Below are 27,397 nucleotides of genomic sequence, written 5' to 3'. Positions count from 1 at the left end.
GAGAGAGAGAGAGAAAGAGAAAGAAAGAGAGAGTCCTAAGCAGCTCCCCATGGTGAGTGCACAGAACCCAACACGGGGATCTCATAAAACTGTGAGATCATGACCTGAGCCGAAGTTGGACACTTGACTGAGCCACCTAGGTGCCCTGCATGTTTTTTTCTTGTCAGAGCCACCGTGTGCGGGAGGATTACTGTCATTCCCGGGAAGGCGTTCAGGTTGGAGATGTGACGTAACCAGCCCAGGTAGTTCAGGCAGAAAGGATGCTGAGATTCAAAGCCAGCTCCGCCCTCCTGGAGAACCAAATCTCACAGGGTGAGAAGAGGTAAAAGATTAGCAAATGTCCTAACAAACTCTTAGAAGGAAACATACGTAGTTCTCAACCCTGGCAGGGAACTTTAACAACACTGGTGCTGGGCTCCAACCCAGAAATTCTGACTGGGCCAGGGTGTGGTTGGGACATGGAATTTTCTTTTAAAGCTACCCAGTTTAGAGGCACCTGAGTGGCTCAGTCGATTGGACGTCAGGCTCTTGATTTCAGCTCAGGTCATGCATGGTTCATGGGATCGAGACCCCCACGTTGGGCTTGTGCTGACAGAACGGAGCCTGCTTGAGATTCTCTCTCCTTCCCTCTTTGCCTCTCCCCCGTGCATGCACATGTTCTCTCTCTCTCTCTCTCTCTCTCCCTCAAAATAAATTAACTTAAAAAAATAAATAAAGCTACCCAGTTGATTCTGATGTGTGGCCAGGGCTGAGAACCTCTGTTCTATCATTTGTAGCTTTACTGAGATCTGGGGAGTCTCGTAGGTCTCATATATGGACCGATTTCACTGCACCAGGCCCAGATTTTAAATGCTCTATTGGGTTTCAAGAAAATAATATAGAAAATACAAAGAGAACAAGGCTAATAAAAGAAAAACCCCAGGGTGTTGAGCTCAAGCACTTCTGCTCTGCTACAAATCCCAGGCATCCCCGTGAAGGGGTGCGGGAGCCCCTAGGCTCTTGTTCTCGGAATCTCGGGATGAATCACCTGAAATGCTCTGTCACGACGCCCTTCCCAGAATTGCTAAATGAAGCTGTTTCTGGATTCTAAGAATTGAACAGGAAATACCCCAACTCTGGCCCAGCTGGTGCACCCATACCACCGCATCCTATGCCTCAAAAGTAACATCCACTATGTGTCACCGGCCTTCCACTCACCGGGGTTCCAGGAACAAGTGGGCAGGCTGGCCGGGGGGTGTGGGAGGCCGTGTGTAGGCAGAAGGCCAGGCTGGAAGGGCCGCAGTCCACAAAGGCCCCCACTGCTGTGCCTGGGGTGGCATTGAGTCCCCCAAGATCTAGGCACAGGCTCTGCCTGCTCAATGGGCAGCCCCTTGGATTATGACACCTGCAGAACCTTCCGTGTAGGAGCTGCGTCCCGGCTGGCTGGGTGCCAGCCCTGTGAAGAGACGCCCAGGCCCTTCAACTGACTTACCCTTTCCTCCCAGGGAGAAGGATAACTTGCATTTCACAGAATATTCCAATTTTCTTCATTTTAAAGTGCTCTTTAAAGTAAAAATGATATGGGGTCGCCTGGGTGGCTCAGTCAGTTAAGCGTCTGCCTTCGGCTCAGGTCAAGATCTTGTGGTCCATGAGTTCAAGCCCCACATCAGGCTCTGTCTGGGCTGACAGCTCAGAGCCTGGAGCCTGCTTCAGATTCTGTGTCTTCCTCTCTCTGCCCCTCCCCGACTTGCGCGCACGCTCTCTCTCTGTTTCTCTCTCAAAAATAAATAAACATTAAAAAAATTAAAAGTAAAAATGTTATGAAAAAGATGCCTAGAATTGGCAAACACCTTGGACAGTTTACAGAGAAAGAAACGCAAAGGGCCATTCAACAGGAACAAGATGTTCACCCTGGGTCATAATAAAACAAACACCAATTGCAATTTAAGGAAAAGCACTTCAACCTACCGAATTCAGAAAAGGTTGGACGATTCACCATGTTGGTAAGGGTGTGAAGTGCCCTCCCGTTAGAAGGAACCGGATGAAATGACCAATATTTGACCTTCTTGGCCCAGAAGGGTGGCAATTTCATATGGTTCAGCCGACCTTGGTGTTGACCGGACTGTGAGCTGGTACATTTGCTAACATTGGGCAATTTGGCAATCCTGACCAAAAGAAATCCATCCTAAATATTTGCTGGACAGATTTTTGTAATGTAAAGCAACCACGGAGGATAGTGATTGCATGAATATCCATCCTGGGAAATTTTTGGAAAACACTCCTATGTCCATTAGCAGAGACAATCACACCACATGCACCCCTCAGTGGAATCTAGGAAGCTGTAAGAATGAAGAGGTTCTTTCTGCATCATTAGAGAATAATATCTAATTTATTGATAATGCAAAAAGCCAAGTTAGAATGGTGTCTATTGTATCCAACCAGTTGTTTGAAACACAAAGGGTGGGGGTGGGGCTGGGGCTGCCTCTGTGAGGGGAGGCACACGTGGGTACATGTAGAATATTTCTGGAAAAAGACTGTGCTTGTCTCTGGGAAGGGGAACCAGAGACTTGGAGGGTGAGGGTGGACAGAGACATAGCTTGTGTAAGAATACTCTTCTAGATCTTTTGCATTTTGTACCATGTGCATGTATTAATTTATTTTAAGCCCCTTTCCCACCAGGCTTTAAAATTTTTTTTTTTTTCAACGTTTATTTATTTTGGGGACAGAGAGAGACAGAGCATGAACGGGGGAGGGGCAGAGAGAGAGGGAGACACAGAATCGGAAACAGGCTCCAGGCTCTGAGCCATCGGCCCAGAGCCCGACGTGGGGCTCGAACTCACGGACCGCGAGATCGTGACCTGGCTGAAGTCGGACGCTTAACCGACTGCGCCACCCAGGCGCCCCTCCCACCAGGCTTTAATCTAGATAATAATTGCCCTGAGTTACTCCTGCTATAGGCCGCTCCTGCCTGGGGTCTGCTTCCTACCCCGGGATGTTAAAAGCTGGGTGGGCACCACGTGGGAACAATGATGACCTTACCAAATGGGACAGAAATTCATTGTCGAAGCAAAGGAAATACATTAGAACAGGCCACACAAAGTGCCCTGAAAGACAGAGATGGTGGCAGAGGGGGGCCAGGGGGGACTTTTCAGGCATTCCCTCCCGTCCCACAAATCATTTCCGAAATATGACCCCGGAATACGGCGGGTGTCAAATGAACACCTCAACACCAAACCGAGGGCGTTAAAGAATTTATTTCTGCAAAGATATGAGAGTACCACGTTTTTAACAAGCGTAAAGAGACTGTAAAACGTCTTCTGACACTGTGTCGTTGCTACAAAAATTATACCTGCGGAGGAAAACATTTTCAGCATGAGGGTCATTTGCTGGTGGAAACGTGACCCCAGATGACTAAACAGCAGCTAGCCAGCCCCCTGAAATTCAGATCCCTTGACTGGAAGGGTCTGCTCTACCAAGGTGAGTTCAGGGGATTCTTTCTAAGCAAAACCACTCAGAGAACATCCTCCACCCCTCTGGCTTCTTAATGAGCTGAGAGTGAATCAGCTGCGTCAGACCCAGGATTTTTTTTTTTGTCTTTTTTTGTTGAAACCAAGAGAGTCTCTGATGGGCCTGGCAATGTACTCCCAGGGGCACCCTAGCCTGCCCAGAGAAGACTTTCCCTGTAGAGTCAAGATCATGGACGTTCTTCATATGCGGCTTCTGGGAATATAAAATGTGGCAGCCTCTCCAGAAAAAGGGTCTGGCAGTTTCTCTAAAAGTTAAACCTAAAGTTATCACATGACCTAGCAATTCCGCTCCTATATACCCAAGAGAAATGAAAGCATGTGTCCACATGAAAACTTGTATACAAGCAGCATTATTCATAATAGCCTCAAGGTGGAAATAACCCAAATGTCCATCAACTGATTAATGGATAAACAAAATGTGGTGATATAATATTTAGAAATAAAAAGGAATGAAGTACAGACACATGTGACAACATAGATGGGTCTTGAAAACATGATGCTGAGTGAAAGAAGCCAGTCACAAAGGACTACGTATTATATGATTCCATTTCTACGAAATGTCCAGAGCAGGAAAATCAATAGAGATAGAAAGGAGACTGGTGGCTGCCTAGGGCTAGGCAAAGGGACAGGGAGATTAGCGGGTGACGGCTAATGGGTATGGGGTTTCCTTTTGGGGTAATGAAATATTCTAAAATTGATCACATGATGATTGTACAACTCTGTGAATATGTCAAAAGCGTCATTAAAGGGGCGCCTGGGTGGCTCCATCGGTTAAGCGTCCGACTTCGGCTCAGGTCATGATCTCACAGTTGGTGAGTTCAAGCCCTGCGTCTGGCTCTGTGCTGACAGCTCAGAGCCTGAAGCCTGCTTCACATTCTGTGTCTCCCTCTCTCTCTGCCCCTTCCTTGCTCATGCTCTGTCTCTCTCTGTCTCAAAAATAAATAAACATTAAAAAAATTTTTTTAAAAAGTCATTAAATTATATACTTCTCAAGGGTGAATTGTACAGTATGGGAATGATATCTCAATAAAGATATTAAAAAAAATGATCGTGAAGGATTGTCACTCCTGAGCGGTGAAGCCTGGTCAGGTTGGGGCAGCCACCCAGCCATGAGATGCAGGGCACTTCCTGGGTCCTCTGGCCCTTGAGGTGTCTCAAACGAGTTCTGTGAATCTCTGTATCTTACTGTCCTCATCTCAAAATGAGAGCAGTCGAGAGGTGGTATCTAAGCTTCCTTCAGACTCTAACATCCTACTATTTTATGATGCTCTTCTTTGAAGATGGCTTTCTTTCATTCTGTATTTAAATGTTTTTTAGGGGGGCCTGGGTGGCTCAGTCGGTAGAGCATCCGACTTTGGCTCGAGTCATGATCTCACAGTTTGTGAGTTTGAGCCCCGTGTCGGGCTCTGTGCTGACAGCTCAGAGCCTGGTGCCTGTTCAGATTCTCTGTCTGTCTTGTGTTCTCTCTCTCTCTCTCTCAAAAATAAATAAACATAAAAAAATTTTTTTTAATATTTTTAAGTTTATTTATTTTGAGAGTGAGCAGGAGTGGGGGAGGGGCAGAGAGAGCAGGAGAGAGAGAATCTAAATTAGGCGCAGTGTGGACTGTCCGTGTGGAGCCCAATGCATGGATCGATTGTGAGATCATGACCCGAGCTGAAATCAAGAGTACATCGCTTAACCGACTGAGCTACTCAGGCGCCCCTTTCGATATTTTAAACACCATTAGGTCCTCTCCCAGCACCCCCTACCAAATAAGATTCTGTTCCCTTGAATAAGAAGAGATTGCTACTGTGATCTAGATCCTAACCCACTCCCTATCCTTTCCATGACACAGTCTCCAAGCAAACCAATTCACATTGTGAACAGCACCCCAACTGGAATTAACTTAGTGATTTCTTACAAGTTCTGCCCAGGCGTTTTTCTCATTGTTTGAGATAAAACAGTTTCATATTGGCCTGTTTCTCAAATCTATGCCTTATAACTAACTGATGCCTTGCTCCTGCCAAGTTGAATTTGGCCTGAGGAAAATGATATTTGATTTTTCAAAGCGAATCAGATGGATAGATGGGGGAGTTGAGATGAATAGTTGGGTAGATAATGGATGGATGGCTGGATGGCTGGTCAGAAAGATAAAGAAGCAGATGACTGGATACATGGCCGTTGGATACATGGATGGGTGAATGGTTAAGCAGATGGACAGAAAGGGATGAACAGATAGGTAGATGGTTATTTAGATGGGTAGGTGGGTCACTGGATGGATGGATGGATAGATTGACAAGTAAATATAGATAATACAACATATGTGGAATAAGAGATACGCACTCAGTCCCATTTTCACCGCTTTGCACCGTGATTTGCGAAGCCCCCAGCTTGGGCCGGATCAGATTGATCACATGGTTGTTCCAGAGGAACTTAACCTTCTGGATTTTTCCAACATTGATGTCCACGTCAATGTCACGCATATGACTTGCATGTGGTTGGAGGGATCCTCTGAAAGCACAGACATAAAATGTTGCATCAGCTGGATATATGAATCCATAGGATGATGGCAATCTATCATTTCTCCAAACGATGGCTGCTGTTGTTGGTTTTCTGCAAATACCTTGAATGACTTCGTGTACATCCAGCGGCTGCTAAAACACAACCGTATTTGTGACGAACACATCTTCAGAAAATACAGGACCAGAGATTTGTACTGTCTTAATTTGTCCTTAGGGGAAATCAAGCATTTGGGGAAGCATATTTACCCTATGATTACACTACAGGACTAACTAATCCAATGTCATATGTTTAAAGATGTACGTGGTTCCACAGAGGTCTTCTGTTAGGATTTCATATGGAGCAGAGAAAGTTGTCGAAGAACTTTCACTTCACATGAAAAGCGTTATGTAAAAGTTAGTACAAAAACCAGAACGTGATTTTGTAGCACAGTTACGCATTCATACAACACCTAGTTGCCAAGCACCTCCTATGCCCAGCAGAAGCTAGGTGCTGAGGTTACCATAGCAACAAGAAGCTTGATATGTATGTATGCGTGGGGGGTGGAGAGGGTATGTGTTGGGAGGAGTCGCCACATAAGCGGGCCTTTGAAGAATTTGATAACCATTAAACCTAAGTCAGAAAGCAATGACTGACATTGCAAAAGCAGTTAGTACATATCTCCTTTTAAAGAGTCAATTCCCTCTCTCTGGGCCTCACTTTTCTCATCTGTAAAATGGGATGATTGGATTAGGTGCTAATATTTTCCTGCAGCAACGACACTCTAGGATTCACTGGTTCTGTATAATAGATGGCCAGATTTACAAAGTTTATACCCGATATCTTAGGAATAGTCTTTTATGAAAAGTAGGACCACTTCACTTTACTGTCGAACTTACTTGAAGATTTCATATTGTTTTGAGTTCCCGTTACTTCCATACAAAGCAACCCTGAAGTACCCGCTTGTTTTCCGTTTTCCAGCCAGTGTGACCGACACCCTATGTCTCCAACCTGTCCAAAGACATACAATCAGTTCAATGAATTCATCTTGTTAGGAAAAAAATCACCCCATGGAAGCCTTCTTGCTCCAAGCTCTGAATCTCCCCCAGGATGCGAGGTAAGGGGGGAAGGTGACAGTGGTTTCTTTCATTGGAGTTGGAGTCCCAGTAACTCAGATTCTAGGTGGAGGTGAGCGATGCAGGGGGAAGAAAATATTGTTCAGCACAATCTCCTGCCAATACAGCAAGGCACACGCCCTGATGGATGAGAGACAGCCTCTTACTGCACGTGTGTGCCCGAAGTTCACATCATTACACAGAAAGGCCATCCGGACACGGAGATGTTTGCACCATTGGGATAAATCACCGGCTCCTCTCCTCTCGTTATTCACTATTTTCACACGCAATGAACTATTTTAATTTTTTGAAAATTTAACAAAAATCCCCAAATCTTCATCAGGACCCCATCTACCTGCCCTCCGTCTCAAGTTTGTCCTTGAGGTAACCATGTTGATGTCTATACTTAATCAAGTCCAGGGGTTCTCAATCAGGGGTGATTTTGCACCTCTGGGGACGTTTGGCAATGTCTGGACACACTATGAGTTGTCACACCAGGAGAGGGGGCTGCTGATGGCATCTAGCGGCCAAGGATCTGCTAAATATCTTGTAATGCATTACAGCCTCCCCCCCCACACCGACAAATGATCCAGCCCAAAATGTCAGTACTGCTGAGGTAGAGAAACCCTAATCTGGAGCTTTCCCTGAGCATTCATACATACATGGGTAAGTTTATAAAAGAATATCTAGGCTTTTTTCCCCTTCCACAAATAGAATGCACAGTTATTCTCTATTGTCTCCACCCGTCTTCACCCCAGACAGATTTACCACCCTCTTCTGTCCTGCTCTGTGTTCTGGAAGGCCACCCCCACCAGGGATCTCTGCTACTGGCTTTCTATTGAGTTCAGCCAATAAGAGACTTGTTCAGGAGATCAGGAAGCAGGAGGAAAGGATGGAACCATCTCTCATGCTCCCCTGCGGCCTCCTACTGTATACCAGATGTCCGGTGGTAACTCCCTGTCTCTGTGATAGCCCGATTCCAGGACCCCACAGCCACCAGATTCTGGGCGCCTCAGCACCCCTTGTTTGTTCCTTTAACCCCGCCCACACCCCTCAAAGAGTGGATCCTTCAAACAAGTCTCTTCATCTGAACCACTTCGATGAGTTCTCTCTCCTGTTGGGACCCTGGCTGACTCATGTTGTATTGCATTTGTTGTATTGATACGTGTCGTTTGCCACTCGCATTTTTCACTTACTATGCTTTAGAGGATCTCTCTCTTCGATACATAGAGCTCTCTCCTTGCTTTTATTTATTTATTTATTTTAAATGTTTATTTTTAATTCATTTTGAGAGAGAGAGAGAGAGAGAGAGCATGGGCAGGGGAAGAGCAGAAAGAAAGAAGAATCTCAAGCGGGCTCCGTGCGGTCAGCGCAGAGAACCCAACTTGGGGTTCCATCTCATGAACCATGAGACCATGACCTGAGTGGATATCAAGAGTTGGACGCTCAACAGACTGATCTACTCAGGCGCCCCTCTTTTTGCTTTTCATGGTTAAATATAGTACTTGGTTGTTTACCAGTTGGTGGGCATCTAGGTTTCTCATCACTAAACTTTTAGCATTAAATACAATGCTGCAGTGAACATCTCTGAGCACACCTTCTTATGCAAGCGTTTTCCTAGGGTACGCCTGAGAAAGAGAATGACTGGGTTGAAGGAATATGCACATGAGACTTTATAGATACTTCCAAGCTGTTATCTTTCCTAAGTTTTGTGAGGATTACATGAGATGCTACCTGTGGAAAGTGTTTTGTAAAGTGCTGTATAATTATTTTTTAATTTATAACTCCCTTGGAAAGCAACTGCTATTCAGCCACCCTGTGTTATTACTTATAACAAATGAATCTTGACGATTTCACCATCTTGTACTTTTTTTTTGGTGAGAAGCTGGGCAAAATAACAACACAAACACAGCATGTGTGTGTGTGTGTGTGTGTGTGTGTGTGTATGTGTGTGTGCATACATGTGTGTGTGCATATGCATGCATGATTTTGTAGGGTACTCCTATGACCGATCATCACAGGCGTGACCTCTTGACTTACAGTGATTTTGCCCCACACGATCATCTTCTGTTAATTGATTCATGCTTTTTGCCACCAGGGTGGGTGAGCACATGACCAGCCTGTGCCAATCATTGTACTTCATTCCATTGATCAGAATTATTGGCTATGGGGGTAAACAAGAGGAGAGACAATGCCATTCTACTGTCCTTCTGTTACAGCTAAGCTGGCTGGAGTTGAGTTTCTGGCCGTTGCTAGCAGGGGTCCTGACTAATTAGGCTGCTCCACCTTTCCAAATTATTTGCAAGAGTTTTAAAAGAGTAAAATGGAAACTTACACGTAAAGTTACCACTGTCTCCTGTGTTCAGGAAAAAGGTCTGTCCCACAGCTCTGGTTTTCCCCTGAAATTGGTCAGCATAGTGCCCCATTTGGGGGCATCCTTCAGGTGGACAAGGGAAACAGTTACCCTAGTGAAAAAACATAATTTGTTTGTTCATGCTGGGCTTTGACTCACTCACTCATTCTAGAAAGCAAGTAATCCATCTTCCAACCCATCCTTGTATTTATCTACATGCACACACCCATCCCCCATCCATCCTCTCACCTACCCATCCAACCATCCATCTACCCATTCATTTCCCCTCCATCCTCTCATCTATCCACCCATTCACCTATCCATCCGCCCATCCTTCCACTCCTCCACCAACACGCATGCATCCATCTACTCATACATCCATGCATTCATCCTCCGAGTCACGCACAGAACTGTGTGAAGCCCTGCTGTGCACCCAAAGAAGTACCCAGAAAACCCGGAGTAGAGTTGGGAAGACAAGTCATATCCATGAAGCAATAATGTTAAAATATGGACGGGAACTGCCAGACATCTTCCAGGAGGAGTAAATGGGACAAATAAGTTATTCAAAAGAGCAGAGGAAGAGAAGATCTGTGACCATCTTCATTCGAATGCGTGTTACGTAACTGATCCCTGTTTGACGTTCCCCACATGGTAGCTCATCAGTTGGGCCTGGAGGAGGTGGTGTGCTCTGTTCAGATCAGACTAACGTTTTCTGCTACAGTGTCACCGGTCCTTGTTCTTTGCCCTTGCCACATCCATCGTCCATGGTGTGCAGAGCGATCCCGCACTTTGGAAAGCATTAAGACAAGTGCTGGAGGGGGTGGATACTATTACCCATGCCCTAACAAGAACCAGCACAGCCAGAGCTGCATAATAGATCCTCACACAGTCCTTCTGACGTTAGTTCAACCCAAGATGGTTAATTTTTCAAAATTAACTTTGACAGGAACGCATGTGAGTGTAAATATATTTTTACATTTACTTTGGAGAAAAAGGCATTTTGAAACTTCAAACTTTTGCAACCGCAGAATACTAACTGATTCAGGGAAGCAGCACACGCCTTCACGCCGGCTTGCTGCTGCAGAATTAATATCACCTCACAGAGCACTTGGGGACACGGTACTTCTATAATGGGGAAATCTGGCAGATTTTTTTTTTTAAACCTTAAACAAGTAATCAAACTGTCAGTCCTCAAATAATGAGACGAAGTGCCACTAAATAAATGCCAGTGCCTCCGGTTGTGACACACTGAGGAGTCGAGAGCACTCAGTGAATCACGAAGAGATAACCAGATGAGTCGAGATTGTGGGATATTCTGCCGAACACTCAGCCTGGAATCTTCATGACGGTCAATGTCTTGAAAGACCAGTGAAAGATGCAGAGCTTTTCTGGATTAAAGGAGACTCAAAAATAAATAAATAAATGCAATGGAAGAAAAAGAAGGGAAGAAAGGAAGGGAAGGAGAGGGGCAGGGAGGAGAAGAAAGTGAGGGAGGCAGGGAAGGGGGGAGAATGAAAGAAAGAAAAAGACAGTTCTGGAGGACATGATTTGGATATTTGGAATTTGAATATGGGCCATATTTTAGAAAATATTAGTGTATCAATTTAACAATTTCTTGCATGTTGTTCTGTAGGAGAATGATCTTGTTCTCAGGAGATGGATGTTGAAGTATTTCTGAGCAGAGTCCTAATGTCTTGAGTTTGCTCTTACATAATTTAGAAAAAAAAAAAACTATACGTATACATACATAGAAAGAGTTAACAATTGGTGCATGTAGGTGATGGGTGTACGGGTATTCATGTACTCTTCTTTTGACTTCTGTGTAGATTGGGAATTTTCCAGAATAAAAAGCTGGGATCTAGGGAAGACCCAGCAGGCAGGTCCCCTCCTGCCCACCCTGTCCCCGGGAGAGGAAGATTCTGTGAGGTTCAGCATTCCAGAACCTCCTCCCATTAGTCATGAGGTTACAGTTCCGCTCTGTTCCAAGTCACAGGGACAAAACCTGTCCTCCCCCCAGCCCCGGGGGTGACCTACCTCCTGAAAGTCATTGTAGGAGGCACATGGGTAGCCCAGGAAGCCGTCGGGGCTGGTGATGCTGCTTGAGTAATACTTATAGCTTCTTAGGTGATTGCACGCCACAAAGTCTCGGGTTCCTGAGGAAGCAAAGGCCATGGGAGCCCACAGGAGACATTTCACTTTTGAAGCCTGAACTGTTCCGACTGAGCAGAAACCCGTCCTTCCACATTTCACAGATGGGTGTCAGGGCGCCCTGACTTTGTCAAGTTTTTATCACTGACTTTGCCATACTTAGGGGCAAGTAGGAAATCTGGGGACTTGTTTAGGAATGGTGGTTGGCCAGAGTGGCTTTCCTCTCCTCACCCCTGTGTCCATTTGCCAAGAAGGTCCTACTCAAGGGCCAGCAAGTGTTGGGGAGTGACAGGTGCTAATGAGCACATTTGCTAAATCTTCTGGGGGCCCGGGCAGGGAACATAAAGAAATGATGAGGGCTGGGGGTCATGCAGGGGGCAGTGAGAAATGTATATGCAGAGACAGAGACAGAGACAGAGACAGAGAGAATAGCAACGGTCTTTAAAGGGATCCTACACAGCCTGGCCAGTTGTGTGGTAAAGGCCCAGACTACTTGCTCCGATTTTTCATGAGAAGCCAGCATCCTGACTTTTACGTGGAAACCTTTCTATGCTTAAATGATAGCAGTATATTCCCAGTTTTAAGATAGTCACTGTGGGGGCGCCTAGGTGGCTCAGCGGTGGGCTAAGCGTCCGACTTCAGCTCAGGTAATGATCTCATAGTCGGGGAGTTCGAGCCCTGCGTTGGGCCCTGGGCTGACAGCTCAGCGCCTGGAGCCTGCTTCGGATTCTGTGTCTCCCTCTCTCTCTGCCCCTTCCCTGCTCGCACTCTGTCTCTCTCAAAAATAGACAAACATGAAAAAAAATTTTAAATAGTCACTGTGAGGACCAATCACATACGGCTGTGGGTTGCATTCTGCCCGCTGGCCAGGCCGCAATTTTTGAACTCTGGACACCCTGGGCAGGCCTCTCGTGTGAAGCAAGCTTATTTGTGCCTTTGGTCCCAGGTTGAGAAATTCTTCTTTCTTACAATTCCAGGCACAAGGTAAAAGCAGTGGACAGTAAGATTATTGGGGCCTTTGGCCACTCTTCTACCTATTTTATTTTATTTTATTTTACTTTATTTATTAGAGAGAGAACAAGCAGTAGAGGGAGAAAGAGAGAGAGAGAGAGAATATTTTAAGCAGGCCCAATGTGGGGCTCACTCTCATGACCCTAAGATCATGACCTGAGCTGAAATCAAGAGTCAGATGCTTAACCGACGGAGCCACCCAGGTGCCCCTCACTGCGTTTTATTTATCATCTTTTTCTTTCAACCAAAGTCTTCTTGTTTGGAAAATCGTTTTTTCACTTCTCCAAAACTTTTGATGAACAGAGACACCATCACTGGTGGGGTCACTTTGGGGGGGGGTCTGGTGGGGCTTCCCCCACCGCTCCTGGAGAAAGGCACATCTCCCCTTTGTGTCTGGGAAGCAGTGACGGGGTTAGCCCCCCAGTAGCTCTGGGCTCTCCACGCCCAGAAACTTTCTGCAGAAACTGGTTCAGTGTGGCCCACAACACTCATTACCAGACAACAGAACCTGTTTCAGACTTCATTGCTTCTTTCACCCCAAACTGTGGCCCTGGGATGCCATCAGAGGGGAACAAGCAGACTTAACTATTCCTCCGCCCTGCGCCTGGGGGACTCAGGGTTCCATACAATAGACACACGCTCCAGTGTTCCTGGCCTTATTCACTCGAAATTGCCTCTTTCATTAAGCCTGGGCTCCTATTATTTGTGGCCTGCCGGTCACTTCTGGGAGTGAGCAGCCCTTAGTCACTTCTGGGAGGGGGCAGCCCTTACTGTGACTCTCCGGGAGGCTGTCCCTAGAGTTGGCCGGTGCAGAGCCGAGAGGGAGTTAAAGCACCGTTTACTACTGGCAGTGGATGCTGGCTGTGGCTTCAGCAATCAGGTCGAGGATTATAAAAACGCCACCGAAGGTCACTGAGCTCAGCAGAATAGACAGCGCTGGGTGCTTGCTTTCGGCTACATCCTGGTGGGTCAGGGAATGCCCCTGACACAGTCCCTGGCGTCCTGGCCCCAGGAACTCCCAGCTCAGACAAACAGATACTAAAATGAAATGACCACAGACTCAGAGCCTCCACTCTCAGGAGGCCAGTAAAGCCTGGTCTCAGGGGTGGGTGACAGGAATAGCCAAAGGCCAGAACAAGGGCAGCTAACACAGATGATGCCTTAGGCCACCTAATGTTAAGGGTCCTGAGCCTGTCCTCTTAGATGAACGGAAACCCACGCAAGGCTCTTCCCCCAGGCCCTGGGCCTCATGCTACAAGCACCTGCTCCCCGAACCCTCAGAGCACGCCCCTGCTTTGTCTTCCTGCTAGCTCTTTTCTGGGCCTAGAACCTGACCACAGCACATGGCAAGGAAGCCTAAGCCCTTCAGACCTTTGCGTACACCCAGCTTCTTCAAGGAACAGGCACGGAGGCCAGAGCCCGAGCTGGGTATTAGGCAGCATGCGGGTCCCTCCAAGTCTCCGCATACTGACAAGGGGGAGATGGTCCAGGACGGGGCAGGAGGTCCGGGCTTTGCAGCCAGAAATTGGGCTTAAATCCAGGGTGGTCTTGGGCAAGCTTTATAACTTTACTGACTCAGTTTCCTTGTCTGTAAAATGGGGCTAATCAGAGTAAAGACCTCATGACATGGTTGTGCAAATGCCCGGCCCAGACCACGCACCGTTTCTCCCCACCAGGAACAGCTGCTGTCTTGCTTTCCTCACTCACGTACCTTCCCATAGTCCATTTATGTCAACGATGGTTGAAAGGGCATTTTTCTGACATCCAGGCATTTGCTTTCCTCCATTTGGATAGAAATCCAGATGGCCCACCTTTTGGCTCATTCCAAAACCTGAAGTTGGAAGCAGAGGTGACCAGGGAGGTAAGTGGCCCCAACGTTAGGCTGTGGACACAGTGTTCAATTCCTTCCAACTGCAGCCAGAACCTTCTTGGAAAATTCTCTCCCGGGTGTAGCCATCCTGTCTGTGGCTCTCCAGAAAGTGCTCAGAGATGGGCACTTGGTAAGACAAGAAGGGAGGAGAGCACATGGGAAGAGAGATGAGAGGGAAGCTAGGCTCTGGGTGAGCGTGCTCACGTGTGTGTGTGTGTGTGTGTGTGCGCGCGTGTGTGTGTGTGTCTGTCTGTCTGTCTTGGGGAGACCCTGAACAATACTGACATGCCCTGGCACCACTATGTACCAGCAGATACATATCAAGACTGGTGCATTTTTATTACTATATTCATTTAAAACTTTTGACTTCTATGTTATATTGTTCTATTGAGACCACATGACATTATATTGCCATCTTGAGAGCCCAGCCCAATGGCTAGGAGTTTTGGTTTTTGAAGCACGCAGACCTGCGATCACAGCCTGATTGTACTTCTAGACTCCGTAAGGTTGGGCAATTACCTGACCGTGTCGAACCTCAGTTTCCTCAGCAACGAAATTGTAAATAGTAATACTCACTTTTTAGGTTGTTATGATTAATGAGCTAATGTGTAGAAAATGTTCAATGCAGTATATGGTACTCAATAAGCGATATGGTTATCCTTGAAAAACATACTTCTATTGGCACGTTTCATAAGTGGTTACATACGAAAGTAATGAAAAAAGAACAAGGACTTGTGAAGGATTAGATAAAAGGTTATATTTAATCTCTAACAAAACACACTGCAACCAAAGCTTTGACAAAAGAAGTGAAAAAAAAAAAAACAACCTTTGCATGTTGCAGGTACAGGTCAAACGTCAATAGGAAATACATCTGTCACTCTGGATAGTGGCAGATCGGAAAGGACACAAGGTTTGAAGGCTAAGTGATAGCCTTCTAGGCTGCAGAAGTATCTTTTGTTTGACCTGGGGTGGCAAGCTGAACCCACTGGCAATATACTGGCTGTTTACTCGTGGCTGGCACCCATTTCGACAGCTCGTGCCCGAGACATTCCTGCAGTTAACCATTTTGAATGCCACCCCTGCGGTATGTGTATGCGGGGGCTCCTGGACTTACTCTCATCAGGGATGGCTGGTCACCAAGAGGTTCAATAAGGAACTCACCTAGGAAAGGGATCATGGGAGCAGAGTCCGTGTGAATCACATCCACAAACATGGCATCCGATGGGTCCAGCCGAACCTCCTCAGGCGTGCCCTGGAAGCATGGCTCTGCTGGATCCAGTCCTGAAATGGGGGAGGTGGGCAGTGAGGCCACACTCTAGGACAAACCAAGATCTAAATCCTGTACCCACAAAATCCACGGGGATTCCTGGGCAGAGTCCCAGACCTCAGTAGCCGTGATGTGGGCAATTGGGTCTGTAGCTCTTGGTCTGCTTAGGAGAGAGAAGTTGAGACAGAAAGGCTAACAGTGGGGTCACTGACCATCAAAGAACATCCAGAAGTCTCTGGTGCCCGGCTCCAAGCAGGATCTAGGTGGCCCCCTTGTTCCCTCATCGCCTTTACCCTTTTCACCCTCACTTGTTACTGTTTGGTCCCTGCTCTCCAAGACTGCAAGCTCCTGGCCTTGCCCACCTCCACCCAGGCCCGGGTCCCCCAGCCCCACACTGTCTAGTCCTCTGTGGCTGCCTACACTAGCCCCAGCCTACTGCTCACCCTCCCCCCGCCCCATTCTCCCCTGAAAAATCTGTTCTCTCCAAGACGGGGCTCAAATACCACCTCCGCTCTGAAAACTTAGCCCCTCGTTTCTCAGCACACACCATCCACATTGTGCAGGATTATTTTGTGTTCTTTAATTCTGCTCTGAATTTTACTCGCCTACTGAATCGTCTGCCTCTCAGACTAGACTGTGGGTTTCCTGAAGTAGGCTGTGCCCAGTTCATCTTTGAAGAGAGGCAGGGTGGAAGCTGCTGGGCACCCAGGACTCAGTGACCCGTATTTAGCCCTGGTTCTGCTCAAGGGCAAATACCTGTCCTCTCTGAACTTCAGTTTCCTCATCTGGAAAGCAGGAATCACAACAACCTCTCTTACAGGGTTATTGTGAAAACCCCTTGAAATGATGTAAGAGAAAGGACTTTGCAAACCGAAAAATTCTACAGAAACACAAACTATATAATCCCCTTATTTCTTATCCGATGCCAGCAGCGTCCTGAGCAAAGGAGCCATTCATTAAATGTTGAATGCAACTGTTTGCCAAAGTCACACACTGATTTGCTCGCACAAAATAAATAGCCGGCTGTGTCTGTCTTGTGTGCATTACTTTTGCTAAATGATTCATTCATTCATTCATTCATTCATTCATTCAGTATTTACCGAGCACCTCCAACATGGCAAGTTTCAGATAGCCCTTTTCATTTTTTGCCCGTGCATGGCACAGCATACATACTTGTGGAACTGCTGAGTCAACGTTTAAAAAATCACTTATTATTATTATATTACTCTAGCAATAATAACCTTGAAGTCATGGGTTCAATATGCTAATTCCTTTTTCTTTTTAAAAAATATAAGTGTATTTTTATTTACAATCGGATGTTTTCTAATACACGTGAAAACATGGTCAGTTATTTTTTGATTCAAGTCGGGGCTCCACCGACAGTCCGTTCGGGTTCAGCCAGTCGGGGCGCGCGGGGCCATGCGTGAACGCGCTCTGGTCTGGCCCCCCCCCCCCCCCCCCCCCCGCCCTCACCCCGTCGGGGCCGCGCGCTCCGCACCTGTGATCCTGCCCACGCGGCCGCCGAGCCTCCTGCCCGCTTCGGCCGCCGCGTGCGCGCCCAGGCTGTGGCCGATCAGGTGCACGTCCTCGGGGCCGTAGCCCAGCTCGGTCTGCGGACGGATGCCGAGTCACGTCCCGCCGGCGGGTGGGGATGCGCGCCGGCGGCGCCCGGCACCGGGAAGGGGGGGGGGGCAGGACCCGGGCTGGAAACTCCGGAGGAGCCACCCCCGCGCGATTCGGCCCCAGCGGTGCAACAGTGCTGACCAGCGGCCACCGCCGTTAACTGCAGGCGGCCCTGGCGGGGACCGGAGGTGCGGGGGGTGGCTGCTCCCACCCAGGCCCCACCGCTGGGCGCCCTCCCCTGGTCTCCTGCAGGAGATCGGCCTGTCTGGGAGAGCGTGGCTGGTGGGCCTGGCTCTGGGATTCTCCGGAATACACTTTCCAAAAGGCTGTAAGAGGCCTTCCCTCCTGGGGTGATTTTGAAGACACATCTAAGCTGAGAGTCGCTGGGCGACCCAGTGTGCGCTGGGAATTCCCAGAACAGCCTGCGTGAAATAAACAGGCTTTATTTCCGAAGGGGAAACTGAGGCTCAGAGAGGTTTGCCTCGGGCCCCCTAAGTAGGAGTCTTCAGGACAATCCAGGAGAGAGGAAAGCTGTAGTTTCACCTTAGAAAACGCCCTTTTTGGGCTTGCAGTCCTGCCCCCCACCCAGGGGTCCTTAGGCTGCCTCTTAGGTCAAGGCGGTGCTAGCCTGTCCCCTCTCTGCCCGCCACCCACGGGATGTGGCCCAGGCAGGGTTTTACCGACAGCCGTTGTATTAAGAAAGCTATCTCTGCTCCCACAACCCGAATGTTGTGCACCGCTTGGGTATATTGTGTCTTTGCCCCACGTCTCCAGTCCACGCAGATGCAGTTCACCTTCTCCACTTGAAACATTTTCTGGGGAAGACAAGTTAAGAAGGAGAAACCAGTTTATTAACAGCCACCAGTTGTACACGCCAGAGATAGGAATTCACACCCGTCAAGCACCTACTTGTGCCAGAGCCTTAATATTCCTGACACTTGTCTTTTCACCACATCGCTATCAAATGGGTATACTTATCCCCACTTTAACAGATGTGGAAACTGAGGCCTGGAATGGATTAAATGAGTTATAAGGTCTCATAGATACTTAGTGACACAGCCAGATCAAAAAGATCACTTACTAGATCAGGGATTAGTGAACTATTACCCCAGGGCCAAATTCACCTGCTTTTATAAATAAAGTTTTATTGGAACACAGCCACATACTTTGTTTACTTATTGTTTATCTCTGCTTCTGAGCTAAAAGAGGTGAGTTAAAACCGTATGACCCAAACTGAACACAAATGCAAAAGTAATTGCTCCCTAGTTCTCCACAGGAAGCTTGTGGACCCCTACACCAGAGAGTTGAAGCCATGGGTGTGATGCTTGTATGTTCCCGACAATGCTTTGATGGGAGATCTAAGGTACTGAAGGACAAGTTTAATAAGAAAATTTAGACTGAGGTAGGATACAGCTCTCTTGCATATATGCATCTTTTATATCATGTGCTATGACCACAGTCTATTTGCCCAAGCACGGATACTGGTCCCTTGAGGGGGAAAAATAAATGTCAGAAAGGGCCACTCCATATACTTTGTTCATTTTGGAGTGCCCTGGACTGGAACTTGGTTTGAGGTGCGGAGGAGTTGGCTGGAGACTGGGGCATCATGGTGGATTGCTGTCGTAGACTCTAAGTCTAATGTTCTCTTTTGTCTTAGCAAAAGAGCGGACACAGGATTAAAAAGAGAGATGGCTAATGTCCGGGAAAAAGACAAGAGCCACGAATAAGGGTCCTTGCCTCATATTTATTCAGATCAGAAGGCTTACAAACGTGATGGGCCTGCACAACGAGACAAAGAAACTGTGAACATTAATTTGAGGATGTGAAGGGGAAAAGGGGATTTTAAAGATATACAGTGTTTGGGGTTTGGGTCAATATAAAACAAATTGCAGGCGCCGGGCAGATGGGTAGATGGTTGTTAACAGCAGACAGGAGGCACCCTGCCTGTTAATCTTTGCCAGCCTAGGGGATGAGACAGACAGGGGGAATAACCTCAGGGTTAACAAGACACCTTTTCTTTTGTTAACCATCTCCGCTCTGGGCCGCTTTGCCTGAAGCGCAGTCATCCAAAGTCCAGTTCACCAATTTACCTGCCCTGGTTCTATTCTTCTCTGAAAGTGGCTTTCTGTTGTAGTACTAAACTTGGGGTGCTTTCACCCTGAATATCTAATCTTGTCATTCCTATGTATCGGGCACCTTTGCGCCGATTCTATTTCAGGCCTTTGCCTCTCTCTATATATTTTGGGGGTTTCAGCACCCCCTCCCTATATGGGGGTGCCTTTGCACCTCCCTATTCTTGGCACCTTTGTGCCTCACTATTCTTGGCACCTTTGTGCCTCCCTTTTCTTGGAGTGCCAATCTGGTTACCCAAAGTCGGGTGTGAGCATTTTATGACTTTGTGTTTCTTTGTGCCTTGTTAACCCATTGGTGTAGACCCTGGGGATTCCTAAGCTGATCCCCCACAGATTGCGTCTACCTGACTCTTCCATCTCCAGGTCTACACAATTTCCTTCTGGGACTCCAGGGGCATGTGTGAACCACCCCAATTCCAAGAGAAGAAGAGAGCCCTTGGACAGAAGCTGGTGAAGTTGGTCTCAGTGTAGACTAAGCCCCAGAGAACCATGGCCCTGGGCACCTTCTGCGGGCTAAATCTCTAGATACACAGGATTTTGGTGTTTTAAGGACAGGAGATCTGGTTTTGCATTTCCAAGTCTGGATTCAACTTTGGGCAAGTATTGAACTTCTTTATGCCTTAATTTGCTCATCTACAAAATGGAAACAATAACTATATCTTCCTCACAGTGTTGCTGGAAGGATTAAATGGGACAAGCACTGTGAAATGATTATACCTGCACAGTGTCAGGCTCATAGTAAATGCTTGGGAAATGGATGTTATGAATAATAATTCATTATTAATATTCATGATAACTTCAGAGCTGTGCTGTCTAGTATTATAGCCACTAGCCACATGTGGCTATTTAAAATCCATTAAAATCCCCCCAAATTTACTGAAATCCAATGACTTTAACATTCAGCTCTGTGGTCCTACTAGCCACATTTCAAATGCTCCATAAGCACAGGTAGCTAGTGGCTCTTGATTTGGATATTTCCATCAGCACAGAATGTTCTATTGAATCGCAAAGCTCTAGAAGGTAAAGTTAAGTGGTTTTATGTCACACAGGGATTTTCTATAAACCATCAAAGACAAATGTCAGGTAATTTGCTGTAGTCTCCACCTCTGGTACTTTCTGATTAGACTGTGGCTCTTTTCAGCCTCAAGAGGAGCTGGTTGTCTAGAAGTTGTTGAGTTGGGAGAACTTGACAATGGATGTCCTGAGAACCCAGATTTTCCTTGGTTTTAGAAAGGACAGTTCTCTCCCTGAGTATTTCCTTTCCCAGTCTCAGGGATGTTGGAGCTGCAGTGTTTGAACCTAGCTGCTGGGTGCTCATCTCCTTACGGAGTGGCCAGGTGAGGAGGGTGGGCACCTACCTTGCACATGTCCAGCAGCCAGCTCTCTTCCCCCTTGTCTATGAAGCCATGGATGATGAAGCGTGTCTTGCGTTCCAGTTGGAAGTTTGAAGCCTCGACAGTGTCTAGATCAGTGGCAGTGATCAGCTGGTTTAATTACAAAAGAGGAGTTTGAATGTTGGCCTTTCCAACCCACGGAGCTGTTAGAGTCAGTTCCAATAAGACTGAGGTCATGGGTTCCGCTCCCATGAGATTGGGTCAGGCTAGAACAGGCCTTCCTGACCTGGGGTTGGAGTACAGAATCCAGAAAGTCCAAGTTCATGGACTTTCTGTTTTCATTAACCCCTAATTGACATCTAGCATTTCTGTTCATTATGAAGTCAGGCAACAAACTGTAGTAGTATTGATGTACTCTGTCACCAGTAGAAGTCACAGATATTTTCATGTTACAATCGTTACAGGCACCTTAAAATAATTTATCCTCATTGCTATTTTTTTTACTTTTTATTTATTATTTATTCGCCTTTGAGAGCCAGAGTGCAAGCAGGGGAGGAGCGGAGAGAGAGGGGGACACAGAATCTGAAGTGGGCTCCAGGCTGTGAGCTGTCAGCCCAGAGCCTGATGTGGGGCTCGAACCCACAAACTGTGACATTGTGACCAGAGCCGAAGTCTGACACTTGATTGAGCCACCCAGGCACCCCTAGACTCATTACTATTTTAAATTACAGTAGTTATTAGATGAGCTGCTAGATCTTGTTATTTAGTGAGATAATAATAAAAAAGCAGCACATATTTATCGAGCATGTTCTGGTAACTGTTTTTCAATAGAGTTGGTGTCTTTTGTAATCCAATGCATTTCACTTTATGCATTTAAAAACATCATCCTGAGAAGGGGCCCTTAGGCTTCCCCGGATACGGAAGAGATCTCTGGCCTGGAAAAGATGAAAAACTCGTGGGCCAGAAATACCAGGCTTAAAGGGGGAGATTCAGCTCAAATGGAGCCTTCGGGGGCATCTCAAGGTCCTGAGACTTAAGAACAGATTTCCAAATGCCCTCAAGCCCCTTTCTACCGGACCCCATAGGCAAGATGCCTGAAGAAGGATCCCAAAATAAAAAACAGCACAATAGCCACGTGCAAGCAGACTCCCAGCTGGGCGCGCTGAGTCCCCTAGACTCCCACAGTGGGTGACCTCAGGGACCTATAGATAGACACCTGGCTCTTTAAACTCTGCCAGGGACTGGGGCTGTCAGCTGCTTGGATTGTCAGCAGGTTCTTCCTGATCACTGGTAATCACCCGAAGGAAGCCTGTCCTGCTTCCACCTGGCAGGCCTCCTGGGAACTAACGGGTGCTCTGAGGGTCCCCACCTTTTGTCCTTTGTGGTTCAGTATCCCTTCTTCCCCATCGGTCTTCCAGATCCTCGGGAAGGATTTATACTTCCCTACTTGTACCCCATTGAGGGGCCTCTCTCCCTCGACTGCCTGGTGCAGGAGAAAGACAGACTCTCCCATGGGTGCACCAGGCCTGGGCTTCTCTACAAATGCCACCCATTCCCTCCCAGGGACAGGCTGCTGATGCCGGGAAGCCCCTCACGCCCTATGCACAAATGTTTGCGAATATGTTAGTTTCCGGACTGGGTGTCCGTAGATGTCATTATGCATAGGGGGTTATGATCCTGAGAGCTGAGATGGCTCTAGGTCAAACATTGGTGCGGAAACATCATCTGGAAAGTTCCAAAGCGGTGCATTTTTCCTTAGACCACCATGCGAAGGCTCCACTGTGGGCACCCAAATCCACCCACCGGGCAGTGTTTCCACGCCCACTCTTACTTGGAAGTTGTTCGGATTTTCATTGGTGTACAGAAGAAAGCGGGTGTCAATGTCCTTGGGAGCCCAGGGGAATAACTTTAAAGGCCTCTGAAGGATCCCCGTCCATGGTTTTCCATCAGAAAAGCAGCCAAGATGTCCATAACAGATCTCTTTTCCTGGGGCAGGAAGAGCAGTGAACAGTAGCAATGTCATCTCAGCTACACAAGAGGACTCTTCAGGGAGAACCCAGGCCTGGCTATGGCCAGCGTTGGTCTTTACCTTTGCCAGTCATTGTTGCCCAGACTTTTGTGGTGATAAGAATCACCGGGGAACCGGGAGTGACTACGTGTGTCCCATATACACAATCCCAGGCCCCTCCCTCAGAGATGCTGATTTAGAGGGTCTGGGGTGGGCTGCTGGAAACAACATGTTTAATGCTATTTAACCCTTATCATGAGGCCAGTTGGGGAATCACTGAGAATTCCCGGGAACCTTCTGCCGTAAAACTGCTTCTTCCAGGAAACTCCCAGAAGGCCCTTGACACGTATGCATCAAGCATCAGCTATTTCTCAAGTGTGAAGCTGTTAATGCTTCTTTTTTTTTTATTATTATTTTTTATTTTTTTTAACATTTATTTATTTCTTTTTTAAAAAAAAATTTTTTTTTCAACGTTTATTTATTTTTGGGACAGAGAGAGACAGAGCATGAATGGGGGAGGGGCAGAGAGAGAGGGAGACACAGAATCGGAAACAGGCTCCAGGCTCCGAGCCATCAGCCCAGAGCCTGACGCGGGGCTCGAACTCACAGACCGCGAGATCGTGACCTGGCTGAAGTCGGACGCTTAACCGACTGTGCCACCCAGGCGCCCCAACATTTATTTATTTCTGAGACAGAGAGAGACAGAGCGTGAACGGGGGAGGGTCAGAGAGAGGGAGACACAGAATCGGAAACAGGCTCCAGGCTCTGAGCCATCAGCCCAGAGCCCGACGCGGGGCTCGAACTCACAGACCGCGAGATCGTGACCTGGCTGAAGCCGGACGCTTAACCGACTGCGCCACCCAGGCGCCCCAACATTTATTTATTTCTGAGACAGAGAGAGACAGAGCATGAACGGGGGAGGGTCAGAGAGACGGAGACACAGAATCGGAAACAGGCTCCAGGCTCTGAGCTGTCAGCACAGAGCCCGACGCGGGGCTCGAACCCACGGACCGTGAGATCGTGACCTGAGCCGAAGTCGGCCGCTTAACCGACTGCGCCACCCAGGCGCCCCTGTTAATGCTTCTTAATTCACCTGGACGTCTCCATTACATCCAGCACCAGCCGTGCATACGGTAGACATTTGTGGGTACTTGTCCAATTCACATGACTTCATGCTATCCTTTTGCACACACCTTTGCCCCAAATTATTCTCTGCCATTTCAGATTTTCCCTATTGTTCCTTGGAAAGGTAGCTTTTTGCATCATCGTGTACACAGTAGGGCCTTAATACATGCAACTGATGACCCAGATAACCACATCAAAATCTGAGGGTCCATTCTCCAGCCTACAACACAAACACTTCCCCAAGAAATTGTCACTGAGGGTGACCTAATGAAACCCAGAGGACTGCAGTGGGTCTCCCTCTTGGGTACCAGAGACCACACTAGCACTTTACCAGTATTATCCCATTTAAGACTCAAGACAGCTCCGTGAGTTAAATGAATTTGTATTATTACATCCGTTTTACAGATGAGGAAACCAGAGCACAGAGAGACAGAGTAAGCTGCCCAAGGTCACAGCCGGCGGTGGAGCCAGGGTTTGAACCTGCGAAGTTTAATTGGGAATTAAAGCTAGGTGCTGAGGAGACAGAGACAGATCAGGTTCAAACCCTGCCCTGAGAGAGAGGAAATCTAACGGAGAAGGAGTAATTAATGATGGAGTGGAGTTCACTCTGGGAAGCCGAAACAGCCCTGGAGGAAGGGTGGCAAGAGACTAACGCTGGCCTGGCCGCAGGTGGTAAATGCACGAGCGTGGGGGCCAGGTTAGGACACTGGGGCTGTTAGGGGCAGGGTGGGGAAGTGCTGGGGGGCACTGAGCTGGTGAGTGGCTTGGGGGCTACGCTTCACGAAGGTGTTTGGCGGGGACTAGTGTAGGCGGCTCTGAGGAGGGAGAGCCTGAGGGAGGGGTGGAAATTAAGGCAAAGGTGGGAAGATGGGAGTAGGAGATCGTGTCTGAGCCTGGTTTGGGACAAGTGAGTTTGAGGCACGGTGGGAGGCCCTGGCACTCAGGAGGGTGGGGAACCAGAGGCTGGGCAAAGGGGAAGCTCCGAGGCCAAGAACAAAGGGGGGTGCCTGGGAGTGACTTTTGGGGGATGCCCAAGTCTGGGGCAGGAGGAGGCAGCAGATCAGCAAAGGAGATCAGAGGAGCAGCCCCACCGACCCCAGACTCTGTTGTCGGGAGCCCGGTCTCACTCCAAGGCTAGGATGGAAGGGAAGTCCCAGAGTGGGGAGCTGGGGGCAAGGGGGAGGAGTCTGGATGCAGAAGAAAACCTCAGCAGGGATGCCAGGAGACGGCTCTTGCGAGAAGCATGCTCCAGCAGGGCTTGGGGGGGCCACGCCAGGTAGTGAGGGGTTCTGCCTGATGGGAGGAAGTGAGGCAGAGAGGGAGGGCCCGGGTGCACCTGTGAGGCACACCTGTGAGGAGGTGGGGGTGATGGGCAGTAAGCAGTCTGGAGGTCCCGGGGCTCTGGTGGCCAGGGAGGTTGTTTCTGTTTTAGGAGGCGTGGATCCTGGAATCTGTATCTGAATCTGGACAGAGGCCACAGGAGAGGGGCTGATCGGAGCTGGGGCGACAGAGACCCGGTAAGGAGAGAACGTGGGGGCCCCGGGCAAGAAGACGGGCTCATCGGGGTAGGCCTGGCAGCACAGAAGCTCTCAGGGGGACACATCCATGTAGCTTTAGTCTGCAAACATGCACTTGTCCACTCGAGGAACCGAGGGTGTGAGAGGCCAGCCGATATCGTCTCACCCTCCACCTGCTCCCTCTGCTGCACACCTCTCAGCCACTGGAGCCTTTGCAGGGAACAGGACCAAACGGCCTGACTGCCCGGGGTCATCTGTGTGAGGCACATGGCCACAGAGTCAACACTCCCCAAATGATGGCCATGTTGCTTGTCTTGCAATAATGATAATGCTATTATTTACAGCGATGGTAACAATGATGGCAATGTCTCCAGCAGCCTCACCCCAGAGACCAACCCAGGCACAGTTGCTTTCTCCCCAAAGGGATGGTGACAGCATCCTCACCTCTGACTGTGGCCAGCAGGAGAAGTCCGATGGTCCAAGAAGGCAGCATCTAGGTAGACAAAAACATAGACACGCAGAGACACCCCTGCGCCCAGGGATGAGGCTGGCAGTCCCAGAGCCCGGACAGGGGAGGAAGCCTGGGGCACAGCCAAGGCCCATGACTCTCACCCTGAGGCTGACGCCTCCCCGCACCCAGGGCGTTGGGCAGCAATGCTCTAAGTCCGCGTCTCAGGGTGTTCCCACCGCAGCGGCTGTCCCCCCTTCTGGGCCATGTCCCTCTGGCAGCCCCAGCCCTCTGAGCCCCTGCCCACGCAGGAGCCGTGACTTACTATGTGGCAACCAGAGCTTCCTCTTACAGCCCAACAGGTCGGCCAGTGGCTTTTATACCCAGGTTGTATCCTTTGGACTCCTTAGAGGAGAGAATGGGGGAGGCGAGATAGTGCTCTGCCAGAGATAGTGCTCCGCACATGCGTGCTTGGAACTCAGGTTATCGTAAACACATACCACCGCCCTGCCCAGAGCGCAGGCCTGTTTATAAAGTGGGATTCAAGGAGGGGGGCACCTGGGTGGCTCAGTCAGTTAAGTGTCCGACTTCAGCTCCAGTCATGATCTCATGATCTGTGAGTTCGAGCCCCGCATCAGGCTCTCTGCTGTCAGCCTGGAGCCCACGTCAGATCCTCTGTCCTCCCCGCTCTCTCTGCCCTTTCCAAGCTGTGCGTGCTCTCTCTCTCTCTCTCTCTCTCAAAAAGAAAACATTAAAAAAAAAATAATAATGGCGTGGGATTTGAGGAAAGGAAGACCAGAACTGGGGGCAGGAAAGGACTCTGTGATCTCACTTGACAGATTCAGTTGCCAACATCTGCGTTCCCCAAGCCACAGAGAAACACCAAGCTTGGAACCACAAACCCCAAGCCCATCTTGTGGCTCTGCAGTTCTTGCAGAGCGGTGTGGACGGGCGGACTGAACCCCTGCTGTTCAGTGGAAATGCCTGTTTATGAAGACACAGTCTCATTTACTCGGGGCTAGGGTAGGCGGGGAGCAGCCCTCCAGAGAACCTGGATAGAGAATAAAAATGCAGGCAATTCTGCTGACCAAGAAGCTCAAAAGAATAAAATGAACACTGTTCAACTATAGCTTTGTTTGGGGGGGGTGGAATCCACATAGTCTATTTTAAGAGCATTTCTGAACTATATCACCTGTACCTTGTCCTGGAGATAAGAAGGCGAAGGTGTTTTCTTCCTTTCACTGCTGAGAGGAGGACCTGGGTGAACAGCCAGGTGCCACCCTGCCGATTTTGAAATTGATGTATAACTTAGATATGCCAAAGTGCGTAAATCTTAGCTTTCAAGCACAGTGTAATGAGTTTTGACAAATGTGTGTGCCCCAGATCAACATATAAGACATTTCCAGCAGCCAGAAGTTTCTCTCATGATCTTTTACCATCCTGCCCAAGCAATGCTTTG

At 48.3% G+C, this 27,397-nt stretch overlaps 1 protein-coding gene across 1 annotated transcript; it reads right to left on the bottom strand.

Annotated features, from left to right (window-relative positions):
* Nucleotides 1-3,213: 3,213 nt before the first annotated feature.
* On the bottom strand, nucleotides 3,214-26,606 carry LOC112854264 (pancreatic lipase-related protein 2). Its single transcript, XM_025917729.2, has 13 exons — nucleotides 26,264-26,606; nucleotides 25,935-25,983; nucleotides 22,672-22,826; nucleotides 20,865-20,990; nucleotides 18,055-18,189; nucleotides 17,250-17,361; nucleotides 15,646-15,765; nucleotides 14,326-14,445; nucleotides 11,490-11,608; nucleotides 9,438-9,567; nucleotides 6,887-6,998; nucleotides 5,832-5,999; nucleotides 3,214-3,328 (listed from the first exon to the last, which is right to left on the bottom strand). The coding sequence occupies exons 2-13, from the start codon at nucleotides 25,981-25,983 to the stop codon at nucleotides 3,265-3,267; spliced, it is 1,410 nt and encodes a 469-aa protein (XP_025773514.1). The 5' UTR covers nucleotides 26,264-26,606; the 3' UTR covers nucleotides 3,214-3,264.
* Nucleotides 26,607-27,397: the final 791 nt, after the last annotated feature.

Source organism: Puma concolor, chromosome D2, assembly GCF_028749965.1.
Source record: "Puma concolor isolate L17-30 chromosome D2, mPumCon1.1.hap2, whole genome shotgun sequence".
NCBI lineage: Eukaryota > Metazoa > Chordata > Mammalia > Carnivora > Felidae > Puma > Puma concolor.
Note: the sequence above shows the minus strand (reverse complement) of the source record. Positions and strands in the feature narration are given on the sequence as shown.

Coding starts and splice junctions, on each gene's coding strand:
- LOC112854264 (XM_025917729.2), bottom strand. CDS start 25,983: ATGCTGCCTTCTTGGACCATCGGACTTCTCCTGCTGGCCACAGTCAGA. Junction 18,190..20,864: donor GGCTGCTGGACATGTGCAAG/GTAGGTGCCCAC, acceptor TGTCTTCCCCAG/AAAATGTTTCAAGTGGAGAA. Junction 9,568..11,489: donor CCTACAATGACTTTCAGGAG/GTAGGTCACCCC, acceptor TTTTTTCACTAG/GGTAACTGTTTCCCTTGTCC.